The following is a 20167-nucleotide window of genomic DNA, read 5'->3' as shown; positions in this document are numbered from 1 at the left end:
AAAGACTGGAAGTGGACTACAGCCAGAAAATCCGGAAGGCTTAGTACCTAGTAATTAGCGAACTAAAACAGAAGAACAAACCGGTGCTGGGGCCACGTTTTGTGAGATGCTGCCTCACAAAATAATAACAGGTTCATGCCATCGACACAGCAGCAACACCGGCCACAACCGCTAGGTAAAGCGGCCCCACGGGTCCCTCCTTGGACAGCTTTCTGAACCCGCTTGGCGGAACGCGTTGCCAACTACCCGCGGAAACTTGCAAGCAACTCGGGCTGCGGTCTTTGCAAGCGTGAGGGCAGCCAGGCGCATGCGCACAGCTTCTCACCGTGAGGGCCAATCGCAAGGCGGCGCTGAGCACTACGCCTGCGCAGTACGCCTCCTGTCCAGCTTCCCCTTCCCCTGCTCTAGCAGGCCGGCTTAGCTGTCCAATGCCCACCCGGAGCTGGGAGGAGGAGTCTGCGTAGAGTGCGTGTGAAAGGAGCAGGGGGAGCCGGCCGGGGCCCACGGTGTTTGACCCTTCCGTCCGTGCGCAAGAAGAAAGGAAAGGAGGAGGAGTCCAGAGTAGCGGCTGCCGAAATGTTCAGGTGTGGAGGCCTAGCGGCGGGTGCTCTGAAGCAGAAGCTGGCGCCCTTGGTACGGACAGTGTGCGTCCGAGGCCCGAGGCAGAGGAACCGGCTCCCAGGTGACTGACTGACCCATCCCAGGCAACCCCCACCTCTAAGACCAAGGGCCTGGCCTCCACAGGCTCCCCATGACTCTCAGCCTTCCTCCACCCCACCCCCACCCCCGGGAAAAAACTAAACACTCACAATCGCTTGTATTCCGAATTGGCGGGATCCAACCGTGAGTTTCGCAAGCCATGCCGACCTGACCTTCAAGGGATTTGAGCCCAGTAGTCGGCTTGAGGCCTTTCCTGGAAGGGTTTGCAGTTCAGGGATAACAGAACAGCTGGTTGTTTCGTATTGTCCAGTGCCACCTCCCGGCCACCCTAGTCCGCCTTTTTTAGAGTAATGAGGTCAAGTAGACTTTGTCGTTTATCGACTGTAAGATTCGAAGCAGGACGTTTAAGCCTTACGCCTCAGTTCCTTCTGTAAATAAGCGTATTACCTGCCTACCTTCCAAACCCTTGAGGAAATTCATAAGTTTGAGTGCCCAGTGAAACAGAAACAGTGCAGTGCAAGTAAGGAGTCATGGGCTCTGTGCCAGACACCAGGAGGAGTTGGCCCAGAGTTAATTTGAGATATCTAGTCAGTGTAATTCTTAGTGGTCTTTAATGATTCAAAGAAACAATTTGCAGAACGCACTGTCTTTGCCTTCCATGAAGTCATTTCATCAAATTTTAGAGCTGGAAGGGATTTCGTGGTAAAGTTCAACCTACTTATTTTATAGATAATAAACCGGGACACAGAGAGGTGGAATTACTTGCCCAAGGTCACATACCTAATTAATAGGCAGCGCAAAGGATAGTTTGCCAGTCTCTAGGTCCCTAATCCCCTTGCCCCAACTCCACACTGCTTTGTAAAGCTTGACCTCAAAAGGTTAAGAATGAATCTGGTTCACATTTAACCCAGTGTGCATTAGACAGCCTTAAATTTATCTAAACAGGTCTTAGCCTGCTCATCTTCAACCTGCACAATTTCATGGGGGTAAAGAGTTATCCACCCGTAGGAGGTGCTGTTTTGTTGTTGTCCTTGTTGTTGTTTTAAAAATAGATAATCTTTGGCCACTGGAGGATATTCATATTTGCAATGTCAGAAGTTATACTTGATGCCTTTTCAACATGGACTGCCTTCTGGGTGCTTTTTTTTTTAAGTGGAAAATGTTTTCCTTAGATTGTTAGAGTCTTTGGAAATGTGCGTGTGATTAGTTTTTCCAGTTGCGGTGCCCCAAAATGTTTCCTGATGGGTGTACCTGAGGTATGTCCTAAGACATATTGCTCTTGGAACTTAACCTCTGTTAGCTTTTAAACTAATATGCTGCCTATGATGTCATTGATATGGGTTTTGTGAATTGAAATGAGGATGCTCTATGTGCATTGCACAGAAATTTACACAGAAAGTTAGGTAAGCTGAAGATTTTCATCCACGCTGGGCTTTCAAACTTTGTGTACTTATTTTGCTTAAACTCACAACTTTTGCCAGCATTCTGAAGTCTGGCTAAAAGTTCTCACTGATTAAATATGGATTTGCAAAGGTAAATTGATTCATCAGACATTTGAAGGTGGTTGGTGATATTAGAACTACTGAAAGATACTGACTCAAAATGTTCTTTTCCATTGCATGACTGTTTGAAGGCAGTCTGCTGTAGACTATATTCTGAGTTTTTGACATCCATCTTTTTGTATACACTTATTCCTTGTCCTTTGGCCAAGCACCAGAGTATAACATCATTACTTTTAGAAATGGGTGGGGGTAGGGTTACACTTTCAAAAAGAAATGACTGTCATTTTTGGAATTAACCCTGTTTTGTGGCTTGATTACTAATTGCTTTTAATCTGATTTCTTTTTTACATAGTAACATGCATAGGTCAGGAAGAGGCACTGTTTGTTGATATGCCATTTCCCCCTCCTTTTTTCCCTTCCTCCCCACTAGTTATTTGCCAGGATTATAGCAAACTTTAAACCTACCTTGAAATGATCTCCTCCACATCTGTTACCATTGTCAAGTTCGTTTCTATTGTACATTGCCTTTTGCCTTAAAGCCATAATTGCTACTATTTGTTTATCTACTTTATTTAGATGCCCTGCCTCTTTCCAGAAATGATTGAAGGTAATTAATATTCACCACTTTATGTCTGCATTCAGCACTGAGGAGCAGATTGGTTAGGTAATAGATATTTTTTGTTCTGTAATATTTTATTTGGTTACCAAACATTGTGCTGCCCATGTGATCAAACTGATCACTGACCCCTGACCTGAGAGTCAAATGTTTGAATATTTTTCTCTGTTCAGAATCCTTCTCACCTCCTTAAAAAGGAAACTGGACTCCTTGTGGGCAGGGATCCAGACTTCCTGGACACAGCCAAGTAACACTTTTTTTTTTTTTTGAAGCGTAGAAGATGAGCCTTTACCTACTCTTTCTGCTGAGGTAAAGCTTTCCAGAAGAAAATTTTAGCAAGTCAGCCTTTTCTGTAACCAATTAATACTTTGTATTTTCTAGACATTTTCTAATAGATTAGGGGAGTTGCTACATACTGTAACTTTCTTCTAGATCATGTTTCCAAAACCTGCCTGGTCATATAAATTGAGTGGATGGCCAACCCCAAATTTACTGAATGAGAATCTCCAGGAGAGAGCCTTGGGAATTTTTATTTATATTTAACAAGCCTTTTGATGTAATTCATATAATCACACAAGTTTGGAAACTACTGTTCTGAATGAATAATGACTTTTCCCTCTGTTCCACTGACCTAAGGATTAAAAAAACAAACTGAGCAACCTTGAATCTGGTGATTTATATCAAGCCCATTTTCTGATATTCAGAATAATAGCAGCCATTCTCCCCTCCTAAACTACACACTACCCAAGGACAGGGGTTATGTCCTATTTATTTTTTGTGTCTTAAGCATTCTGTATAGTCTCTGGTACGTGGTAAATTCTCAGTGACTGAATCCTAGTACTCTGAAGGGCTTAACTTTGCAGAATAGAGTTAGATTTTTCTGTCATTGAAATCATTTTTCTTCTGGTGCCTTTCTTCAGAGTAGTTCACACAAGAGGCACCTAACTACAATGGACAGATCACGCAGGCTTGTCCCATCTTGTGTTTTATCCATGTCAGAAAAATCAGTTTGACATTCAGAAAACATGACTCAAGAGCATATAGACCTCTTAACCATTTGAGATTCCTCAGTGCCTCAATTGTGTGGATGTATTTCTGGAAAAGGCCTTCTGGGAGTGTGGAAAAACATTATGAAATCTACAGAAATGAATTTGCTGATTTAGGTACTATTCTAATGCTAGTCTGGTAGTGGAGGTTACTAATTTATTATTAAGCAACCTGTAATAAACGGGATCTGGCTAAAACTTCTTTGCAAAGAATTCTTCAAAATGTTCAGCCCTTATCAGCAGAACTGGGAAGAATTTGTATTTCCTTATTTTATTCATTAATTCAAGAAATATTTATTGAGCAAACACCTACAAGAATTGAATCTTTGGACAGTATAATGAATATGGATAACAATATTGTATTATAATATCAGACTTGCTAAGAGACTACATCTTAATTATTCCAACCACTGAAAACAAATGACAATTATATGACATGATAGAGGTTCTAATTATCACTAAAATGGCAGTCTTATTGTATATAAATGTATTAACATTTTTAAAAAAAGAATTGAATCTTAAATGTGAGGAAGAAAGCACTGCTGTATGTGTGGTCTGACTGCAGAAAATCTAAAACAAGTAGATTGTACAAGGAAAAGTCAAGGAGTAAGTTGGCTTTCCCATGTTAGTAAAACAAGTGAAAAGGCATGTTTCAGTCATAATGTAAAATTTGCAAAAATTTTGAAGCTATGAGGGGAAAGATGTGGGAATAATTTTGTAGGTAAAAGAAAATTGAAGAGAAAATATAAACATCCATACAATACTTACCACCTTTTACAAATTAAATTCACTATGTAGGTATGTAAAAAGTTAGTTTGTTAATGATAGTATTGTAGTATATTTATTTTCAAGCAATAGTTTAAATATGAACCAGTTTACCTTTTAAAAAAATCAATGTACTTCTAAATGTCCTTTTTCTTTTGCAAATTGAGGCAAAAACTGTAGAACTAACCCAGATTTACACTTTAGTTTTATTAGTTTGTGGAAGGCAAGCAAAAGCAGAATATTATATTAAATTATTATATTAAAACAAAGTTGTTATGATTTCTCGATTTAGGATCTTTTAGAGGGATAAACAGAATTTAAAAAGCATTTATTTTCAGTGAACAAACTTGGGGTGGAGGTACAGGACAAAACTAAATTTGCCGTACTAAATTTAACCATGTGGAACTTTTTCTACCCAGTTTCATTTTCTAAGCTCTGCAAGTTGTCAGGTTCTGTTTCTGATGCTTCATCATTTTTATGGACTTCTAAAAATCGAAAGCTTGCCCAGATTGAGATGAGCTTCTCCACCCTTGCACATGTTTTTATTTTCATGATTTGTTATTTCCACATATAAACCATTTTATTTCATGTGGTGAGGAAGGATTCTAAAGCAGGTAAGAAATTAAAAACAGTAGGAAAAAAATACATTTTCAGTTCTAAGAGTATGGGTCCATAGTCTCTTATCTATAATTCAGAAATCAGAATAGGACTAAAAATCAAGTTTCTGTAACTCATTTGCTAGTAAAACCGGACCTGAGCTGGAGAGGAGCTATTTAGACTCTTTTGTTTATTCCACTGAATGTGATTGGTCATAGAAACAATGTGTGTGACTGGGTAGCTGCTCATTACTGTGCTGGGTGTTACTTACTATATGGTTTATGCACTATATACTTAAACCCTAACAATTCTAAGTTCTGGAATCCACGTGTTCCCAAGGATTTCAGGTAAGAGACTGCAGGCCTGTATTGGATATGTTTTTACCCCTCTGTGCCCTGTAATTGTGAAAGCAAGGGGGAAAGCTCCCTGTTTCTAATCTCTGCAGGTACATATGGAATGGCTTAGCAACACCATTCTGTTTGTTTTAAAACTTGGTCAGACCAGGAACATATCTACTTGCCTGTAGATCAGCGGTTCTCAAAGTGCAGATTGGCAGCCTCAGCATCACCTGGAAGCTTGGTAGGAATTCATATTCTGGAGCCCCATCCCAGATCCTCTGATTAAGAAACTCTGGGGGTAGGTCTGGCCATCGTGTTTTAACAAACCCTCCAGGGGATCCTCATGCATACTCAGGTTTGAGGACCACTGTTCTAGATCAGGATTGGCAAGCTACAGCCCACAGGCCAAACCCACATGCTTTTGTATGCCCCTCAAGCTAAAATTGGTTTTTACATTTTTTAGATGGCTGAGAAAAAAAAATTTTAATAGACTGTTTTTTGACACATGAAAATTATTTAAAATTCACATTTCAGTGTCTATTAGTAAAGTTTTATTGGGACACAGTCACGCCCATTCATTTATATGTTGTGGCTGTTTTTTTGCATCATCAGCAGAATTGAGCAGTTGCAGCAGAGACTGACCTGCAAAGCTGAAAGTATTTGCTATCTGATTCCTTACAGAAAAGGTTTGCAAACCCCTGTTCTAGGTCAGTAGTAAACATGAGGAATATCACAAGCAGAGACGGTACTGAAACCTTCGTTTATCCGAAAATGCCAGTATCCTCCAGGATGAAAGTCTGTGAAACGCTTACATTTCTGTGTGTGAGCATTGTTATACTCATCAGATCGTTATATAGCTGTACAGAGTTTTTACATCAACATGATCTGTGTATTATTTGGGAGGACTAAGAGCCAAGTAGTTGGTGGATATTTTAAATTCTGTCATTTAAAAAATATTTCACAATCTTCAGGTCTTTGGGGAAGATAAATTCACCTAAATTTTTTTTTCTGATTTTCTTCTGAGCTTTACCATTTCTGTCTTCCAGGATGTATTGCCTTTCACACAAGACTGAACTAGTTAGATTGTGTTGCAGGAGTTTATTATTTTATGCAAAGTTTGAGCCAGCCATTTAGATTACTCCTTAAGTGGTCATTAGAGTGTCCCAGGTAGCCTGTAGTTAACTTGTTATATCTATCTATTCGGTCACCTCTCCGTGTTTACTTCATTTACGGTGAAGATGTGAAGAGAGAAGTATTTGATGAACTGCCCATATGGTTTTCATTATCTTTCCTGGAAGCTATAAATTCCTCCCTGGACAGCATTAAATTGTACTCTTAAAAACATTCTAACAACTTAAAAGAGTGTACATTCTGATATCTGTTGTATTTGTGTGAACAGTTTTGATGATTTTTTTTCTTGGTCATTTAACAGTGAGTATCACGCAGCCCAATGGGGAGTTAAGTCTTTACTTGTACAATGCGTTAACGTTTAGTCATAAACATGTATTAACTATTTTATTTCTGTATGTGTGTGTGTCTTAATAAATTGTGTTCCTTAGGCAACTTGTTCCAGCGATGGCATGTTCCTCTAGAACTCCAGATGACAAGACAAATGGCTAGCTCTGGTGCATCAGGGGGCAAAATCGATAATTCTGTGTTAGTCCTTATTGTGGGCTTATCAACAATAGGAGCTGGTGCATATGTAAGTAGAAAAGCAGCTTGTGTAAAGAAGCTGCCAAACAGCTCCCACTAATAGACTCAGTACTACTCTGCTTAAGACTTACAACTAATTCCCCTTTCTCCTTTTGGAAGAATTTCCAAAAAGCCTTCCTTAAAGTGCCTACTGTCAAATATCCTATGAGAGCTAATTTGAGAATGACTGAAATTTAATCTCACGTTGATTATCTTTGCTCTTTTCACTTGTCTTTTTGCTCTTTACTTGAAAGCCACTGCATTTTCTTAGATTTGACTAATCCACAAAATTGTACCCTTTCCATTGGATGTGACACACTAACCTGTGAATAAGGTCAAAATTCATTGCAGCCCCTTAGCACAATATTTGATTTTGACCCATTTGTCAGATATTTTATTTTTCCTTAGCTTGGGCTAATAAACATTTTAAAACAACAACCTTCAATCCAAAATATTAAGCATTCCTGAAAAGAAAACTACCCCTGAATCTCACCCAAAGACTAAATTATAGAAGTAGGCCTAGTATCTCTAATTGTAGGATGGAGTTTGTGTGAGGTGAAAAACATGGTTTTAACTGCTATATGGTATTAATACAATAATATCTCCTTAAATGAACTCTGATCAGTTTAGTTGGTCACAGAGGAATTATTCTGTGGGAGTTTTTTTTAACTTGGCAAGGTTTACTGTGACTAAGCAGATCAGGCTGAAGTTGGATCATGTAAGGTTGAGTGAACCAACTTAGATAACACCTAGTAACACCCTTGATTGAAGAAAGCTGTTTGTTTTACTTATTGAGAGCAAGTGGTTGGACGACATTACAATTTTAGTTCTCTCTACGTTGGTAAGATAATGACCTTTTCTTTGTTCCTTGATCACTAGGCTTAAAAAAGTGGAGTAGGGGGGGACATGAAAATTATTTGAAGTTACCTAGATCATCATTCCCTGACCTAACTCCCAAATGCACAAGAAAAGTAAACAACTCTTGCCAGTTGTGAGTCAAATCAGAGTAAGAAATAGGTAAGCTCTGTCTGGTAACAGACTTTGAAAAATATATATTCTCCTCCAATCCTGGAGCAACATATTTTTCTTTCTGAGCACAGGGTAACCAAAAATGTTCCCTGCCTTTGTGTTGAATGTTTCTTCATTAATACTTAGTGCTTTTTCTATTTCCCTTTGTTTCTTTCTCGGCCTTATCTTTACCTACAGTTGTGCAGTGTCATCACCTAGGATCCCCTTCTAGATCACTAGCGTCTACAGGTGCTTCTGGGAAAGATGGCAGCAGCCTAGTATACTTCTTAATTGTAGGAGCAACAATCACTGGGGCAGGAGTTTATTATGTAAGATACTTAACACTAAAATATATTTTGGGGTAGGGTGGGTGAGACCATGGCACTAATAAAAACTTGATCCATTAGAATATGATGAAATATTCACAGCATGTGCTTTCTAGGTATTTATTAAAGGGACATTGTCAGTCACTAAGGAGTCCTCAAATCTCATTCTTCAAACTGTTGAATTCTTACCGGATATATCTAAAGCCATACATTTAATGATTATTATAAATCCTCATCATCAACCCTTTCTTTGAAACTTTTGCCAACTTCATACTTCTTTTTTATGATGCTACGTTATATTGTGCTTTAGTGCTGCATACCTAACAAGACAGTCTCAAAGAGTAAACATTGAATAAGCAAGTAAAGGTAACTTGAACACCATCCATTTTGAATTATTTTAGGTAAAATGTAATTTTTGTGTTTTTGTGGGAAACAATAAATTAACCCTACCTTTATCATGAAAAGGCATTTTACTGAATGCTTCTGAGGAGGTCCAAAAAGCCATAGAAATTGCAGTGTTCTCCCCACTCACCCCCAGCCTCTATTTCAAGTAAATTCATTTGGCAGTGTCCCTTTTGTAATCTGTAATTTGGTCAAACTAGTGGCTGAAGTGGTACAAGCTAACGCATTCGTGTAGATTGCTTTCTTAAATTCCTCTCATTCATAATTCAGATACTACCCTCTAAACTTTAACTTTTCCGTTTCATAGCTCCCTCAATTTTTCCCATCAGTTCCACCCCATTCATTCAGAAATAGATTTGAAGTGTTTGCATTTGATATGTTTGTAACAATTGAAACCTCTTAAACCTCTGGTTTATATTGCTGTACCAGAGTTGGATGGCCTCTGCAGATCTGGCCAGGTGAAGCTCTTGATGCCAGGCCACGAGACAGGGCCAGTCACTGTTGCTTTCTCCTGCCTTAGAAATGTCTGCGAAGCACAAGTTCCTCTCAAGCCATTCAGTTAAATGCCTCATTTACCTCTGTGTTTATCCAACACTGGTAATAATAAAGCTGCTATATTATAGTGGTTTTAGGTTAAATGATAAGCTTTTGTCTACCTATAACTGTTATCAAACTATTTTGTGTTGTTTTATATTAGGTTTTGAATCATTTAAGACATCCTCTGAGGTGGCTGAGATTTGTCAGTGAGCAGAGCCATAGTGGCCTTTAGAAAAGCTACCTGCTAACATATGTCATAAATTTATAGTTTTTCTTAACCTGACATGTATTCATGTCACTAACTGGAAATCTGCAAACTGGGAAGACAGAGACACGTGGGGGAAAGGTAAATTTTTATTTAGTATGTTTGTTTAAACTTATTTTTATATCAGGACATTAACTTAAAGCTAAATATATAAATATGTATGTGTATATATATATATATATATATATATATATATGACAAACCTCTTGTTCTTTCCCCACTAAACCTCAAGATATTTATTGGTCTGCTCTTCCCCTTGTGTGCAAAGCCATTAGGAGGTGTGAGAGGGCCTAGGCTAATTTTGGATATCCCTCTCAGTGTGACACTGACCCCAGCTTATTTCTCTGTTCACTCATGTTGACCAGCTTAAGCCATCTTTTGAGGTAAAAGTCCCTTTCTTAAAATAAATATTTTTTAAGGAATGCATAAATGCTGGACTTGTGTATAGCATCTGATGCCAAGATAAAAACTTTCTTCCTGAAATTAATGTTAGTTGAATTCAAGGATTTGATTAATTTACTGCTAAATTAACAGAATAACCATTGTCTTTTAACATACAGTACTTAGTTTTCCAGTCCATTTTTATCATATGTTAGATGTTTCCAGGCTGATAAATGTCAGGCTCAGGTCTGAGGGTCTAGGTTCCTTATTGCAGCACATTGCCTAGTGGGCTACTCTGTAAGGGACTTATAGAAGATTCTTAGAACATGTTTTTATGCCTCTGATTGTCCTTACCTTTTCCTCCAATTAGTTAATAATCTGGGATTTCAACTGACATACAGTCGCTTAAATGAATTCCTGTCTTGTTGACCCTATGGGGTACAAAAGAGCAAAACTTCAATTAAAACAAGTCATTCTTGCCTACTGCTTTTTTTTTAAATCTTCAATAAATTCTGATGCTGTATTTTTAAAAAAAACTAGTCAATGGTAAGGTACCCTTCAATTTGAAAGGATAGAGAAAATAGTATATTTGAAATACAATAGGTGTTTAAGTGACATGCGTGACCTTTAATAAATATCGGAGTGTCATGAAAGGGTAGGCCATCGAGGGAAAGACAGTTACTCTGTTTCTCTAGGACATCGGCGGTCATGCTTCAGGGCATTATCTGAGTACGCAGCAAAACTTGGGACATCTACCAGGAAAACTTATGTCCCAGCTTCCTACCTAGGACCATATAGATTGGTTTCACAGCTAGTATCCAGCATCGTCCAAAACCCCTTTTATAAAGTTTAGCTCTTCCTAGCACTTTATTCTTCTAGTATAAAAATGTTTTTCTTTTTTCTTTAGCTGTACCTTCAGAATTAACTATGAGGAAAATTCTTCACGTAGAGCCTAAGGAAATCTGAAACTGGAACACTTTCATCTGCTTACCTGTATTCTTTCCACACCAAGTGTGTACACACTCAGTATTTTTTATTTCTTAAGAAAATAATTGTACCTTAATGATTCTAACATAGAAGAATTTATCTCATGTAGACAAAAGCTTCTCATTTAATTGAACGATAATGAATGTTACTTATTGTATGAGCTAGCTAGGTGTATGATGAAATAAATTTTCTCTATCTTTGGGTCTACAGGCCTACAAGACAATAAAAGATGACAAGAAAAGATACAATGAAAGAATTTCAGGATTAGGGTTGACACCAGAAGAGAAACAGAAAAGGGCCACATCATCTGGTGAGTATGATTTCAGACTCAATAAGTAAAGGGAAAGTCATCAACAGTCTTGTAGACACGATGACGCTATAAAATTGTGAGCGTCCAGAAACTATGGTATTATCCCAGACATGGAAGCAGTTTGTTACAGTGTTTGACTGGAATTTGGGTTTGAGAATAAAATTAGTGGTAGTTATGATTGGTTGTTTTTCTTTCTGTTAGACTCTTAAAAGGCAAGCTTAAAATAAAAAAGGCAAGCCTGGCAAGGGAAATTATTGGAAAAGAGATGAAGGACTTTTTTTTTTCAGTGAGGGCGTTCTTCTGGTCTGTTCTGTTCTCCTTTTGAATTCTTGGAGTTTCGAGTTATTAAAGATATATTTGTTTTCCTAAAGCATATAGTGCTAGCCGTCACTTCCATTCCACACCACTTGACTTTTCAGAGAGGAATGTTCTAATCCTTTCGTAAACCTCACAACTCTGGGTAGGTGATTTCCATTGCTTTCTTCCATAACATCTTCTTATTCTTGAACATTGTTTAATAATCCCCACTTCATCTGCTGACAAAAGGTGAAACTGAACTTGATATTTTCCTGTTGGTCATTAAGAAATTAATGGGAAGGATGGAAGCTTTATAATGTATACTTTCTAATATACTTTAGAAATAGCTAAACATTTAATCGGTTCTAGTTCTGAGAGACTTAATGAATGATATTGGCGAAATCATTCACCTCTATTTTGGATATTTTTCACTTGTGAAATGAAAGGAATGCTTGCTTTTCCTGTCCTATCTGAATGCTATGAAATTTGATAAGATTCATGTAGCTGCAGTGTTTACTAGCTTTTTATGTAAAGGATTGAGTCAAGTGCAAGGTGGTTTTTTTGTTTTGTTTTGTTTTGTTTTGTTTTGTTTTGTTTTGATAGTGGCAAGGAGTCATCTGAGACTTTTAAAAAAGTCACCCTGTCTGGTCTTTTGCTTACAGCTCCAGAAGGAGAGCCAGTTCCTCAAGTCAAGGTACCAAGTCATGTTCCGTTCCTACTCATCGGTGGAGGCACTGCTGCTTTTGCTGCAGCCAGATCCATCCGGGCTCGGGATCCTGGGGCCAGGGTAAGGCACACATTGTCCCGCTTGGCACGGAGGGTGCATTCTGCAAGTATTTAGCCAGTGTGAACACTTAGACATTTGCCTGTTAAATGGCTGGACTGTGGTCAGTATCATTATTTTGTGTCTGAAGGTACTGATTGTATCTGAAGATCCTGAGCTGCCATACATGCGACCTCCTCTTTCAAAAGAACTGTGGTTTTCAGATGATCCAAATGTCACAAAGACACTGCGATTCAAACAATGGAATGGAAAAGAAAGAAGGTTCGTTCACTTATGTAAAATGGGCCCAACTAGCAACTTCAACTAAGCACAGGGAGTGGGTCCGGATTTTGCATGAACCACGTTCAGTGCATGGGATAGATGATTTGGCTGCACACTGGAGTCCACTGCAGTACACACTTGGTACAGCTCAGATGCAACAGGCTATAGTGGTCCTGGATTCTGTTAATCGGATCTACCAACAAGTGAAGATGTAATGTTGGCCTCCAAAGTACTAATGCTCCTGTTTCCAGGACCTTTATGTTAGACTTCAGTGAAGAGCAGCTCGGCCTGTGTTGTCACTTCTTTATACTTGCCTAGTCATGTCCCATAAAAGCAAAAACAAATGAAAAAAGAAAGGACACTGTTCTATGGGACTTTTTTTTGACGCCCTAGCAGGCATTCAGAATTGCAGGGACCACTAGAATGGAGAACTTCTTTATTAAAATGTTTGCTTGAGAGACTTGGAAATAGAGGTCCAGAAGCCTTTTCCTTTAAAAAAAAAAAAAACTCCTTGGATCTCCTGGTTCCAGTACCATGTTCTTTGGGTATCAATTTTTTTCTCATTAGTGGATTCCTTTGACACTGGACTAAATTTTACAAATCTGCCTGCCTCCCTCACCTCCATTATCATGTTCTCTTCCCAAGCAAGATGCATACTTCCACTGATGTTACCCATCCCTTAATTAATACTTCATACTTAATGTCTACTGTTTGAAGCAAAGTCATCTCAGGGGCTAGACCTAGTTGTCCATTGACCAGTGCCATTCTGGACAGCTCATTTGGGTGGATGTGTGAATACCAGCTCCTTGGACACTCCTCTTGTTCTAACTTTGAAATGAACCTAAATCCAGAGCAGGGTTTCTCAACCTCAGCACTACTGACATTTAGGGTTGGATAATTGTTGTGGAGGCTGGACTGTGCATTATAGGATGTTTAACAGCATCCCTGGCCACTACCTACTAGACAGCAGAAGCATCCCTCCCACAAAGCTGTTCCAGCCAAAAATGTCTCCAGACATTGTCAGATGTCCCTGGGAGGCAAAACTGCCCCAAGGTTTAGACTCACTGGTCTAAAATACCTCTGTATAAGTAAGTCATGGCCAAGATTTAGTGGCCTTGGAGACTTACTTTGGAAAATGGTCCTAAAAGATTTTCATGACAGAAACAATTTTACTAAAGCTCCAGTGGACGGTAATAGCAGTTCCAGGAACTTAAAACGCTTTCTCCCTTTTCTCTGTACAGCATATATTTCCAGCCACCTTCCTTCTATGTCTCTGCTCAGGACCTGCCTCACATTGAGAATGGTGGTGTGGCTGTCCTCACTGGGAAGAAGGTGAGCTATAGGCTGCTTCCTTTGTCGGGCTCCACATATGTGCCCATGTGGGCAGCGAGTATGGTGACTTGTATTCCCACTACCATTGATGTCCTGCCATTGTCGTTCATTAAAGAAGGATCGAATCACTTTAGGTTTAACATTACCAGTCTACACTAATTAGTGTGTCTTCCTGGAGGAAGCACAACTCATAAGCCTAGAGTAGCACGCCAGCTAAACTTTCCCAGGGAAGTCAGATCATTGAAGACCGTGACTCTGAAGCTGTTCCTTCTCCTGATTTGCTCCTCTGCCCTTCTTCTTCCTGTTTTTCCCCTCTACTATTTCTTTGGGATTATTGATGATAGGGGACTGACAAATGTATATTATTCAGGATAGTAAAATAGTTCAGGCATAACATCAGCATGGAAAATATTATTAGACTTTACAAAGGTGAGTGCCTAAGTACTGGGGGCAGTTCCTGGAGGGCATTTAGGGTCTAGGGAGGGTTTTGTTTTGTTGTATTGTTTTGTTTTTGTTAATAGGAGGTCTAGAGTGTGCTTGTAAACTAATGGCAGTGTTCCAGGAGAGAGAGGGAAGGATTATCAGAAGGAGCAAAGCCCAGAGTAGATGGGATCCAGAGCACAAGTGGAGGGAGGCATTGACCTTTGATAGGGATGGGCCTACTTCTATAAGGGAATGTTAGGCAGAGAAGATCGATATGAGTTTGTGGAAAAGCTGGTAAGAAGACATTATGTATTAAGTATTCCCTATGTGTAAATAACACACAGGCCCTGCCCTCTAGGGACTAACAGAAACATGAACAAATAATCACAACACATAGATTTTGAGTAAGAAAGAAATTCAGTACATTGTGGGAATTACTGGGAAGTGTGCCCAGTACAATGATGGTTTCATGGAAGGCTTCCTGGAGAAGGCAGTCTTATAAAATGAGAAAACTTATGGAATGAAGAGGCATTCACCAGATTAGAGGAAAATGAAGAGCATTCAGGTAAAAACAAATAGCATAAGCAAAAGCACAAGGGTATGAAAAAAGCATGTTTGGTGCAGGGAAACACAAGCAGCGAGGTACTGATACAGCAGAAAGTACAAGTTAAGGAGTGGCAGGAGGTGAAACCAAGAAGTTATACAGGGACCTGATTGTGGAGAGCTCTGTCGTGTGAAAGAGCTTGAGTTTTATCCCATCGTCACCAAGGATCTGTTGAGTTTTAGACAAGGATATGAAACAGTTGAGTTGAATTATAAGTAATCACTCTGTTGGCTGTGAGGAAGATGGATCTCAGGGGGACAAGACTAGAGATAGACCATTTTGAAGACTATTATAACCATCCAGACGAGCGGTGATGGGAGCCCAAATGAGGGCTGTAGTAGTGATGATGTAGTAGTGTAGTAGTGAGGATGAGGATGATGATAAAGGGGTAATAAGCACAGCTTTAAAATGCTTTACGTGTATTACATCATGTTGTCCTCACAGTAATCTTACAAGGTACGTACTATCATTATTTCCATTTTATAGAGAAAGTGAGATTAAAAAGAGGTCAAGCAACTTGCTCAAGATCACATAGCTGATAAGTGGTGGAGATAGAATTTGAGCCCAGATCTTTCTGATTGGAGAATTCTGATTCCAGAACCCAAGCTCTTAATAACAACATTGTATAGCTTCCCAACAGAAAGGTGGTGGAGAGTGGGGAGCAGACTGGAGGCATGCTTAGGAGGCCAACTTGGCAGGGCATGGTGACTGACTGAAGGTGGAACACAAGGAGGGTGGGGGATGCAAAAGTGACTTTCTAATTTCCAGCTTGTGGTAGATGGTGGTACACCCCCACCTGAGAGAGACATGGCAAGAGGAAGACCTAGTTTAAGGGGGAGATAAAATTTAGTTTGCAACTGTTAAGTATGAAGTGGAAATCTGTGTGGAGATGTCCTGAGGGCAGTTGGGTACATGACTAAATGTGCAGAGGAGGGGTCTGGGCTCAGTAGAGATTTGGGAATCATCTGCATACGTGTAGGAGCTGAAACCATGAGAGCAGGTGAGGCCTCCCGCAGAGAACTGAAGTCGTCCGAAGAAGAGTGAGGCAAGGATAGAACCCTGGGGAACCCAACTTTTAGGAAACAGGCTTAAGAAAAAGTGTCCACAAAGGAGACTAGGAAAAATTTGAAAGGGCAGTATGTCAGGAGCCCAAGGCAGGGGCCAAGCTTGGAGAGAGTTTCAAGAAGTAGGATGTGATTCATAGTATTACTGCAGCAAAAGAAGCTGCTAAGAAAAGAATTGTAAAATGACCCATTATGTTTAGCTGTTCAAATATCATCGTGGAGTTAGAGAAGAGGATAAACTACTCTTTCAGGAAGTTTACATGAGAAAACGGAGATGGCATTGGACAGAAACTTGAGGAGGACAGAGAATCAAAGGTGGGGCATTTAGGATGGTACAGACTTAAACATGTTAATGGGCTGAGGTCTAAGATGTCAGGAGAGAGAGGTGGGGAGTGAGTGAGTGACTAATACGGGAATGTTCTGGGAGTGAAAAGAAGGGTTGGGGGTCAGGCATAGAAACAGAACAGAAAGGCCACCTCATCCCAGAAGCTACAAGAAAGGAAGTCAAGTTTTTGTTCAGGGGTTAGGAGGTGGGAACTGTTACGGGAAGCTGAGGAAAATCACATTAATGGCTTTGCTTATTTTTTCAATAAACTAGGATACCAGTTGGTTATCTGAGAGTGAGCGGCTTGACAGTTGAGTCGAGGGTTGGATTGAAGAGGGCACTTACCCAGGACAAATCAAAGGCGGCTAAAGAAGCTACTCACCCATCCAGACTCAGTTTATGTCATTGCCCCTGGAAAGCTTGATTAGGTGCACCTGTCATATGTTTCTAGTGCAGTCTGCACTGCCCTTACCAGAGGATTTCTCACTCTTGATTTCTCACTCTTGATTGTCGTGCTTGTTAAATTGTCTGTCTTGGCTACTACACTCTGAAGGCAGAAAGGTATCTTTTTCTAAACATTATGTCCCCAGCATGTAACACAGTGCCCAGCACACACTAGGTGCTTAATAAATATGCCTCGAATGAATGGTCTCATTGCTAGTAAGGAGTGGAGCAGAGACAAAAACCCGTCTCTGACTCCAAAGCTCAAGCTCTTCACCATAAGAAGGAGCAAGGTGCAACGGACTTCGGGGTGCTGGCAGAAGCAGTGTGAATGGTCTACTGTAGGCCCAGATTACTAGGAATGAAACAGCCCGCTGGGTAAATAGAGAAAATCAAAAGCAAGTATAGGTGACAGTGAGACTGAGAGAAAACTGGAAGGATGGAAAATGGTGACAGAGTGAGATATATAAGGTGGAAGGAAGTACAAGTCTGAGATAGAATTCTGCATGTGACTCAGGGGAAGAGTATGATCCAGGTGCCAAGGACTTCAGTGGATGAGGCGTGACCAGAAGGAGGCTGGATGACACTGATTGATAGAGATATAGGTTGATGTCTCTTAGAGGGGATGAGAGGGTACAAGAGTAACCTGCAGCCAGCAGCAGCCAGCACCGTCTCCTGGCCTTGTGACGGGGAGGAGTGTGGGTGAGTGAGCAGTCTCTACGTATGAGCTGTCTGGGAGGGTGGGGAGCTCAGTTTTAGTGAAAGCTAGAAGTTGGAGAAAGAATCCCTCAAAAATGTTGAGGATGTGGGAGAATTGTTTACAAAGAGGCAAGAGTCCCAAAGAGCCAGGCAGAAAATTCTGTCCCTGTTCTCCATTTCCACAAATTGGGCGGGAACTTTGAGACAGTGGAGATTTGCTCTGATGTTGGCTGCTTAGGAAATTATGACCACTTAGAGGAACTGGGTACCAGAAACTGTAGTGCCAGTGATTACTTACAAATGGTTTCTTAAGGATCACCTTTGGTCAAGAACTAACTCTTCTCATTGTGCTGACGGCTGATAGGTACAGGGTTCCTTTTGGGGGTGATGGAAATGGTCCAGAATTATATAGTGGTGACGGTTGCACAACCTTGTGAATATACTAAAGACCACTGAATTGTATGTTTCAATATGGTGAATTTTATGTAATGGGGATTATATATCAGTTTTTAAAATTTTTAGCTAAATTTATCCCTGTATCTTTCTGTGCATATGTGTGTGACTACCAGGTAGTACAGCTGGATGTGAGAGGCAACACGGCGAAACTTAACGATGGCTCTCAAATAACCTATGAAAAGTGCTTGATTGCAACAGGTGAGTATTTCTGGAGGTGACTTTCTTCCCTGATACAGCTCCCTCAAATTTTAGTATAAAGGCACTACTCAATCTTAAGAAAATCAAAACCCAAACTCTCTGAAGTGGGTGTCTTTTGGTGCAAAGCTGGGCTGACTGCAAGCACCTGATCAACAGCCCCTCTGGATTAGCCTTACTGTTCCTTCTGGCAAAGGCATGGATGGATATTGAAGAGGATTGCCTTGTTTTTTTGTCTCCTTGCTTAGCCCTTAACCTTGGCCCTCTGCCCTGAAAGTGAGATAGCCTCATGGCTTCACTGCCAGTTCCAGTCAGAAATCAAGAGAAGAAACTGAAGCTGTTGCTTAAACAAATGTAGCTGTCCTGTCTGATGAATCCTCATGAGAAACTCAAAGAGAAGGGGAAGCAAAAAGTGAGGCCTTCTGGCCATCTATGAGGAAGGTGGGCCCTTTGAAGAGAGACTCTCAAATCTGCTTCTCAAAGGAAATTGATAAAGCCCACTGTGGGGCGAGCTGAAGGAAAACAAAGCCTCATATCCTGTTGATAACTGCTGTACACACCACAGCACCACCTTTGTCGGGGGATCGTCTGGGCTAGCTCCGGCCTGTTGGGCTAAAGAGTTTTTCTCTTGTTTCCAGGAGGCACTCCAAGAAGTCTGTCTGCCATTGATAGGGCTGGGGCGGAGGTGAGGAGTAGAACGACACTTTTCAGAAAGGTAATTGCTTTAGTGCTTTCGTTGTGTTGGCTTTGAAGAGGTAACATAATCTTGTGGTCCCCAAGTACCCACCCAGGAATTGGGAGATCCAAGTTCTATTTATGGCTCTTCGGCAGACTTGTTATCTGGCCTTGAGCAAGTCACTTCCTCTCTCTGCACCTCAAATACCTCACTCGAGGGTTTTAAGCTCCTAGGAGAAAAAAACATTTAGTGTTTTTTTTTCTTTATTGCTTTGTATAGTTCCTTCTGATCGCCCTTCCATAGTTGTTTTTTCCTAATGCGTTTGAGTCATTGGAACTCCATATAGCCTCTTGGCATTTTTCATTGCAAGTGCTATTGTGGAGACTTTAGGGGGGAAAAGAGTATCTAAGTGAAAAAGGAAAGGGGGTTTTGCTTCTTAACACCATGCTTTACATATGAAAACTGCAGAAAGTTTTCAGCCGCTGCTATGGGTATTTGAAAAGATTTGTACTATCCTTTAAGTTCTTAATGCAACAAGGTTTGTCACCCTCAGCACCATTGACATTTTGGACTGGATAACTGTTTGTTGTGAGGGGCTATCCTGTGTGTCGTAGGGTGTTTAGCAGTGTCCCTGGACTCCACCCGTTAGCTGCAAGTATAGTCCCCTCCCACCCCAGTTGTGACAGCCAAAAATGTCTCCAGACATTGCCAGATGTCTCCTGAGGGAGAGAGGGCATATTGGCCCCTAGTTGGGAACCACAGTTACTAGAAAGAGTGTTACATTGGAGAAAGAAATTTACATCAATAAAATAGAGGCTGTAATTAAGCCAGTTGATTATAAGGAGAAGATATTATATGTAAATTAATGTTGTCAAAGATTTAGCAGAAAATATTTCCTGATATTATTACCCTGTGCCCCTTTGGGAAATCAATGGACTAAACTGGTGTGATCCTGCAGATTGGAGACTTTAGAACCTTAGAGAAGATTTCCCGGGAAGTCAAGTCGATTACGATAATCGGTGGGGGCTTCCTTGGTAGCGAACTGGCCTGTGCTCTTGGCAGAAAGGGTGAGTATTGGGGAGTGACCTTGATTTTCTTTCTCTGGTCTGATGTCACATGCTTTTCAGAGATGCACTTGCCAGGATCAGTAGAAAGAGTTTGATTAAGGTTTATACGCT

The 20167-nt window shown here is 40.4% G+C and overlaps 1 protein-coding gene across 2 annotated transcripts in view; it reads left to right on the top strand.

The window, feature by feature from the left end:
- Positions 1-379: 379 nt before the first annotated feature.
- AIFM1 (apoptosis inducing factor mitochondria associated 1) overlaps positions 380-20167 on the top strand; it is a 28154-nt gene continuing 8366 nt past the window's right edge. The window contains exons 1-9 of one of the 2 annotated variants that reach the window (XM_010968428.3): positions 380-682; positions 8423-8553; positions 11333-11432; positions 12392-12516; positions 12644-12774; positions 14016-14106; positions 18232-18316; positions 18952-19028; positions 19948-20056. In XM_010968428.3, the coding sequence (XP_010966730.1) occupies positions 577-682; positions 8423-8553; positions 11333-11432; positions 12392-12516; positions 12644-12774; positions 14016-14106; positions 18232-18316; positions 18952-19028; positions 19948-20056 (955 nt within the window). In that variant the 5' untranslated portion in view covers positions 380-576. Of the gene's footprint in view, positions 683-7083; positions 7227-8422; positions 8554-11332; positions 11433-12391; positions 12517-12643; positions 12775-14015; positions 14107-18231; positions 18317-18951; positions 19029-19947; positions 20057-20167 lie in introns of both variants that reach the window. The other variant, XM_010968427.3, reaches the window with a different exon arrangement.

The sequence above is a fragment of the Camelus bactrianus genome, chromosome X (assembly GCF_048773025.1).
Source record: "Camelus bactrianus isolate YW-2024 breed Bactrian camel chromosome X, ASM4877302v1, whole genome shotgun sequence".
In the NCBI taxonomy this organism is placed as follows: Eukaryota; Metazoa; Chordata; class Mammalia; order Artiodactyla; family Camelidae; genus Camelus; species Camelus bactrianus.
Note: the sequence above shows the minus strand (reverse complement) of the source record. Positions and strands in the feature narration are given on the sequence as shown.